Source organism: Temnothorax longispinosus, unplaced genomic scaffold (genome assembly GCF_030848805.1).
Source record: "Temnothorax longispinosus isolate EJ_2023e unplaced genomic scaffold, Tlon_JGU_v1 HiC_scaffold_336, whole genome shotgun sequence".
In the NCBI taxonomy this organism is placed as follows: Eukaryota; Metazoa; Arthropoda; class Insecta; order Hymenoptera; family Formicidae; genus Temnothorax; species Temnothorax longispinosus.
Window position 1 is genome coordinate 1 of NW_027270161.1, and position 8051 is coordinate 8051.

The 8051-nt window shown below is 42.7% G+C and overlaps 1 protein-coding gene across 1 annotated transcript; it reads right to left on the reverse strand.

Moving 5' to 3' along the window:
* Window positions 1-5726: 5726 nt before the first annotated feature.
* On the reverse strand, window positions 5727-7357 carry LOC139824358 (spectrin alpha chain-like). Its single transcript, XM_071796887.1, has 5 exons — window positions 7348-7357; window positions 6921-7075; window positions 6285-6411; window positions 6035-6201; window positions 5727-5927 (listed from the first exon to the last, which is right to left on the reverse strand). The coding sequence occupies exons 1-5, from the start codon at window positions 7355-7357 to the stop codon at window positions 5799-5801; spliced, it is 588 nt and encodes a 195-aa protein (XP_071652988.1). The 3' UTR covers window positions 5727-5798.
* Window positions 7358-8051: the final 694 nt, after the last annotated feature.

Sequence of the window (8051 nt, forward strand, 5' to 3'; positions counted from 1 at the left end):
GCATTCGTGCGATCGCCTTTTGCGTGAGTGTTGCGCTTGCTCAAGTCTCTCTGACATATACCGTGGTGTGTGGTTTTTAGGTACCGTGTGTGTGGTTTGTTGATGTTGAGAAGAGTGCGTGCACTAAGTGCAAAAAAACGATTGCGACTGCCTTTGTTGAGTGTAAGTGTAAGAGATCATTTCATCCGGGTTGCGTCAAGCCATACGCGGTACCATAAAAGCTGACACTTGCTGCAGATCATTGTTGTCTTTAAAGTACCTTCTACTCCTGAGGTTAGTGATACTTCACCGTCTTTCAGCTTTGACGTGATGGCTTCTCCTGTGTGCACCGGTACTCCATCGCAGGCTCAGTCGCAATCACGGTGTGACGGCTCTACCAATGAGCTTTTGCTTCGCTTAACGGAACAGCTTAGTGCGTCTAGCGTTAACTTGAATGAGCAGTTGCGTAAGTCGAATAGTCGGTTTTCTGCTTTTGTTGAGGAGCAGCGGCGTACTAACAGCGAACTTATAGATAAGATTGATAGGCTGAGTTGTATTGCGAGCAGAGTCGAGTCCAATAGTAATCGTATTGTAGAGTTGGAGCAGCAATGCGCTGCTCTTAAGAGTGAGATCTCTGAGCTGAGAGGTGATCAAGGTCGTTTGCCTATTCCGCCGACTCAATCTGAGAATGAGCTGATAATATCGGGTCTGCCAGGTGTATTGTCTGTTGCTCCCTCGGTGTGCGTGCGCAATGTATTCGCTGCTCTTGACATTCCTGATCTGACTTGCCATGTTCTTGATGTCAGAGCTGTCAAACGTAAGCCTCCCTCTGAGGCATCTGGCACATCACCGCCGACTTCTTCTTCGGTTGTTGTTACTTTAGCTTCTTCGGTTGTGCGTGATATTGTCATTACCAAGAAGCGCGCTCGGCGCACTCTTAAACAGAGAGAGGTTTGCGATAATGACTCTGAACGGGCAGTTCACGTCAACGAACTGCTTCCGAAGGAGACTTATAGCTTGCTTCAGCAAACGAAACGCGTTGCCAGGGAAAGGTTGTTTAAGTACGTATGGGTGAGGGATGGACGCGTTCGGGTCAGGCAGTCGGATGGCGGGCCCGTAATACAAATTAATACTAGTACTGATCTTGACTTGCTTGCTTGACGTGTACATTCCGGTCGCTCACCATCCTCTGTATCATTACGTCGTCCGGTTTTGTGCGAACCTCGCACTTTGGCATTGCACATTTTAATGCGAACTCTCTTCGCGGTCATATTGACTTTATTCGATCTTATTTCCATAATCATTTCTATCATATAATCTCGGTTTCTGAGACATGGCTGAATGCTAACGTCTCAGACGAACTAGTTTCCTTGGATGACTACTTCCTTATCCGTCATGATCGAGTGAGTCGGATTGGTGGTGGAGTGGCATGTTATGTCCATAAATCACTCAAAGGCTAGGATTTAAGCTACTTCTAGGAATGTATGCGTTAATAAGCCTGAGTTTCTTCTTGTCGAAGTGCGTCTGTCGGGTGGCGATTCGGTTGCTTCTTGCGTCTGTTTATAGGAGACCCAAGGGCCTCTTTCTACATGAGTTGTTGAGTCATTTATTTTCGATTCTCACATCTTTATAAGAACATAATTATTAGCGGCGATCTGAACTGCAATCTAGTGTCGACGAGTGCTGAAGCGCAGTATTTACGAGAGATCATGTCAAGTTGTCCTTACATATTGTGGACTCTGGTCCTACCCATCATACAGCTTGTTCTGACACATGGCTTGACATTTTTGCGGTGGACGATGCGGATAAGGTTTGTCATTATTCGAGAAATCTGCGAGCCCTTTCATCGCTGGGCATGATATCATTGCGCTTCTTAAACACTTAATGCTAATCATACATCCGATCTTGTCATGTCTCGGCGTAATTATAGGCGCATCAGATTGTTCGGAATTCACTGAATTCTCTTGGATCTATAGCTGGTGATGTGTAGGGCCGCGATAGAGGGGCTGTCTAGTGATGCGGATGTCGATGGATTTTGCGAGGTACTGTCTCATTACTTATTGAGAGCACTTGACATCTTTGCTCCCTTGCGTGAGTTTATTGTTAGAAAGCCTCCAGTAGGATGGCTCACTAGTGAACTGGTTGATCGTTTACATACTCGTAACCGGTTATATAAGCGTGCTAAACGTACCAACTGCCTGTTAGGCTATGCTGAGTATCAACTTTTCCGCAATCAGCTGAATGCTGACATCAAACATGCGAAGAGTGAATTTTACTTTAAGTCTTTAGTTAGCATTACTAATCCGGCGAAACTTTGGAGAGAACTGGCGCGACTTGGACTTGCGAAGTCATCTTACACTTCTCCTCTGCATTTCTTTACTTCCAATCAGCTCAACTCGTACTATTCCTCTGTTTCCAATGCTCATCCTCCTTGCTTATACTCCGATTTCATTTCTGCCATTGCTTCCGTAAATCGTCCTTCTGATCGTCCTGAGTTTGTTTTCTCTTCTATTTCTCCTCAATCTGTTTACAAGTTATTTCTACCCAGTCTATTCACTCTCATGCCTCTGGTCCGATGGTATTGCCTCTTTATGCTCTCCGTATTTCATGGCCGGTTATTTCATCCTGTATCACATCCTTGTTTAAAAAACCGCTCACTGGACTCTGCTTTGTTTCCATCCAAGTGGAAGAAGAAAAGCATATATTCGCCCTCTCTCCAAGATCCGCACACCTTTGTCTCCATCTGACACCAGACCAATTGCGAACCTACCTGAGCTATCTAAACTACTTGAGAGAGTAGTGGCTTCGCAGATTGTGAGTACTGAATCGATACAATATCTTAAATCCTAGGCAATCTGCATATCGTGTGGGTTACAGCACGCAGTCTGCACTCCTGCGCGTTTGCAATGACATTAGGCAGGGAATTGACGTTGGACTCTTGACTATAATGATATTGTTTGACTTCAGTAAGGCGTTTGACACGGTCGCCTCATTTGCTACTGCTTATTAAACTTAAGGAGATTGGCTTTCTCTGATGCGGTTCTTAATTGGATCTTCTCCTATCTAACCGGGCGTTCTCAATTGTTATTGATGATACAGGCAATCTTTCAGATTGGATCTTCACTTCTCTGGCGTCCTCAGGGCTCTGTGCTTGGCCCATTGTTGTTTTCATTGTTTATTAATGATATATGTAATATACTCTCTTATGTGTTCCATATGGTTTTTGCTGATGATATTTAAATTTATCGTCAGTGCTCACCTGCTGATCTCCCCCTGGCGTTGGAGTTAATGTCGAGAGTTGCCAATGCTATTTTTGATTATGCTAACAGGAACGGACTTATGCTCAACCCAGCTAAGTCCAAGGTCATCATTTTTGGCAGCCAAGCTTATGTCTCTGCTATTGATTATGGCTGTTTAGCTCCTATTATCGTGAATGGCACTTCTCTTCCATTTGTGAGTGAGGTGAGAAACTTAGGTGTGATGTTTACGTCCAATCTTTCTTGGACTAGACATATCTCGCTTGTCTCGCAAAGGGTTAACTTTGCGTTGCACAATTTAAAGTTCAATAAAAATTCTCTTTCCACCAGTCTTAGAATAAAACTCGTGGTTACTCTCATCATGCCTCACATTGACTACTGCTGTCTAGTGTATCATGGTCTGAGTAGTGAGTTGAATACCAAGTTGCAACGTCTTGTCAATAGCTGCATTCGCTTTATATGCAATCTAAAATATGATGAACATATTACTCCGTATAGGCGTCAACTTGGGTGGCTCACTGTTGAGAATAGACGGCTCTACTTTCTTGGATGTCAGATTCATCGTATTCTTTATATGAGTTCGCCTATGTATCTGCGGGAGCTATTCACTGCTCCTGATCCGTCACTGAGGAGATCTAACCGTCTGGCTTCATTGGCCACTCAAAGTTTCCTCATTCCGGCTCACAGAACTACTGCATACAGGAATTCTTTTCTGCTTTCGTCAATATACTTTTGGCATTCTCTTCCTGATGTTATAAAATCAGCATCTTCCCTTCCTGCCTTCAAGAGTCTTCTTAGTACCTTCTTGCATTCGTCTGAAGCTGAGTGATTGGGTCATTTCTTTTTCTGCTTTTAGTTTAGTTTTGTCTAGTTTTGCCTGCGTGGTGCTTTCTAGTTTAAGTGCGCTAGTCTTAGTTGCGATTCGATAAGTTTTAAGTTAATTTGATTAGTTTTAAGTTGCGTTAATTATAAGTAGTTTTAAGTGCTGTAGTTTGTTATGCTTATTTTGCATGTATTACTGCTTTGTTATTTGGTTTTGCCCTTTAGCCTTGCTTGGGCATATTAAATATGTATCAATATCAATCAATATCTCTCTCTCTCTCTCTCTCTCTCTCTCTCTCTCTCTCTCCCCTCTCTCTCTCTCTCTCTCTCTCTCTCTCTCTCTCTCGGTGAGTACAGCGTGCGTGTCCGATCTATCGTTTCTGCTTCCCTTGAGCATATTTTCTTCTGCGAGCTGCCTTCGGGCCATTTTTGTTGCAGGCATAGACGTGCTTTTTGCTGTTTGTTGCAAGCATATATCAAGCTTGTTGATGCTCATTGCCTTTATGCATCTATATTCTGGTTAATGAGTCTGCCTATTTCCTAACCTAATTGGGAGCTGTGAGGATCTTTTGCACGTGTGCTCGATCATTTGATCCTTCTACACTTCTACACTTCTGCACCTCTACACTCTATCATCTGCACTCTGCTGTTCCTTGCGGCGGTCGCCCGGCTAGTGAATAGTAGTGTTGGTACGCGTGAGCTGCTGCTATTGGCCGGCAGTGTCTCTGGAGCGCGCGTGCTTGCCGTACTGGGAGTCCCTGTCACTCGACTTCTTGGTCGCAACCACGGTCGTATACACAGGTCTGGAAACGAAGGTGGTGGGGATGGTTCGCTTAGCGTGTGAGAATTTATTTGGCTTGTGGCCACAAGGGCTGCGCTGCGTGTTATGGTCCTGGTTCGCATAGCGCAAGCGCCCTGCGCATCGGCCATTAGAGCAGAAGTGTCCACTTTGAGAACCGATTTTAACCAACGATTAAGACGAGCTTTATTTTCGTCTTCCATTAGCGCGTACGTCTGTGGGGTCGCGCCTATTATTTTTGTACCTCCGCATTACATTATAATGAATTATACATTACTATACTTTGTTCAAAATGGCTAGAGACTTTTTAACATCCTGGAAAGTGTACCGTGCTGAACAAATAATTCAAGAGAAGTCTCAAATGGTTGTAAATTCAGTTGCTCAATAAAATGCAACGTGATTTATGCAATATTTATTTCATATTATTTTCCATATATGCTTACTAAATAAGATAAAAGAAAAAATATTGTAATTACCTATAAAAAAATTTACGCAATCTCATACGCAAGAATTAAAAAATACGCCATATATGTTTTATAGATTTATTGAATAGAATTTAATATAATATATTAAATGCATTTATTTCGAAGAACAACGTGAAAGAGTTTCAAAGAACTAGTTAAAATAGAATTTTATATTTTAAAGTTTAGGATTTGAAGATTAAATAATGCGATATATCAAAAGCATATAAGAATATATACGTTAGGAAAAGCATTCTAACATACACAACACAAATATATTCTTTATATATTCTCTATCAACCAGTTTAGAAGAAAATCTCAATTTCTGTAAATGCTCTAGATAACTCTAGTGATTAATAGATATATCAATCAACCATAGTTTTTAAAGATAAACATAGCAGCGCTCTGTGCTCTTTATGCAATTATAGTTTAATAAACTTGGAAAAATAATATAATATGCATATGTATGTGAATTCATAATTAATTCTGGAAAAGAGTACGCGTAAATTCTATATAATCCAACGCAGCTGTTATCGGTCGTTCCGACTTGGGATCTACATAAGGTTTCATACGGGCAACGCAATAATCGGCCATCTCCTTTGTGAGGTTCTGAAAAAGAAAAAAAAACGATTAACGAATATAAATTGCATTCTTCGTGATTGTAGGAACATTGTAACTTATATTTCTGAATATTCAATAGTATTTGCAATACTTACAGCATATAATTCCTCCTTTGTGACGTACGGCCGATCTGCTGCAGTGATTGCTCGGAAAGCGTTCTCTATTTCCTCCGAGCTCTGCACGTTCTCCGTTTCCTTGCTGATCATAAACGCCATGTATTCTTGCAGCGATACATAGCTGTCTCTATTAGGATCCACGATGTCTGCGAATAATAATATCGTGTTAAAAATAGATGGTTCGAAATAATGTAACCGGAAATAACACAAGAATTAAAATCAACAAAACCTAATATGTTCTCGAATTCCGGATCGGGCTGTCCTTCTTCCATCATAGGAAAGTCATAGCCCAAAGCTCTCAGGCACGATTTAAATTCTTGATGATTCAGACGGCCACTCTTGTCCTTGTCAAAGTGCTTGAACATCATGGAGAATTCCTTTAGTGCGTCTTCAGATACACCGGACTGGTTTCGCGCTTGAATCTGCTGTTCTAAATTGTGTTGCATGCACATTCCTAACTGATCCCATTGTTGTGCCAATCCTACGGTACTGTGTTCTGTGTAATTGTACGAAAGAAGGCTTTTTCTCATTGCAAGATTCGTCGACCGTTGTATTCATCGAGGGCTCGTCCAAAGAGAAATAATTATGCTCTGCACTGATGCAATTGAACAATCCCTAGCAGTGGCGATATTTTCTACCTTTCTCTGACAGTCAAATTTTGAAGGAACAGCCAACGGATGGAGTCGAGTGCGCATGTAAGGAGCCTTCAATAAACATGCAATGAAGTAACAAAATCATTTGAAAGTTAACCCAGCAAGAACGAATCAAAATATTTACTTATGTAAATAGTCACGCAAGTCAAATTTGTATATATAATTATAATATAATTAAAACATAGAAAAAATGTAATTATCATTAAACTTACTTCGGCGATAATCCGATCATTATCGTATTTCACCCATTTCTTGAGGATGTGATGTTCTTCGAAATGCTTCTCGCAAACGAATTGCGACGGCTTCAGATCAACAATGCCCGGAATCGTAGCAATCCATTTTTTACATTGTTCAATATTTGACGGCACTTAAACAACGAACATTTCTTTGCTGAATAATTTCGCGATTTGCACATTGGCACCGCGCACGATTTAGTCATTATATCGCACAGTATCACACAATCGCACGTGGTATTAATGATATTAAACACGCACGATCCGCCGAACAACAGAACCGACGAGGAGTGGAGCTTTCCGCGCTTCATCGACGATCAACGATGGCCCTGGCTTTACCAGGCTTTACTAGCAGGAGCGAGGAGCGAGCAGGTTAGGTTAGGTTATTCACGCGCTTCATTTTAACCAGGTACCATAACCAAAAGCGACGCGTAGTGGCGGCCAGAGACATAAAATTTACAACTCTAAGCGGACTACCCCCCACCACTGAAATTTGACTTGGTTTCCAGACCTGTGTATACGACCGTGGTCGCAACGTGTAACTCTGACCATCTGAGTGTTAAGCATGGAATCGCGAACGTGTGTCAGGTGTAAAAAGACGATTGCCAACCTGGTACTCGAGTGCTCGGAGTGCAAGAGGGTGTTCCATCCCGGCTGTATCAGGCCTTATGCTGCAACCAGGTATGCAGATACTTGCTGCAAATCTCTATCGGCTTCACTTGACACCCCTCTTTCACCGGCTGTCGATGCGGGTGCGCACACCTTTGATTTTTCGGGTGGATCATCATGCTCTCCGGCGCAGACTCAATCCCAGGAGCACGTTGCAATCCACGTCATGTTCCAGAAGCTGTGTGAGCAGTTAAGTGATTCCGATGCCAAGCTCTCTGCTTTCGTTGACGAGCAACGACGTACGAATCGCGAGATTAATGATAAATTGAACAGACTCAGTCTCATCGCGGACACTGTCGCGCTGAACACCCAGCGCATTGACAAGCTTGAGCAAGAAAGCGCTGCTCTGGCGCGTGATGTCCAGGCTCTAAAGACCTCTCAGCTTGTCCCCCGTGCCCGCGACGAAACTGGGGACGAGTCGTCTGCTGCGTCGCGTGTCCC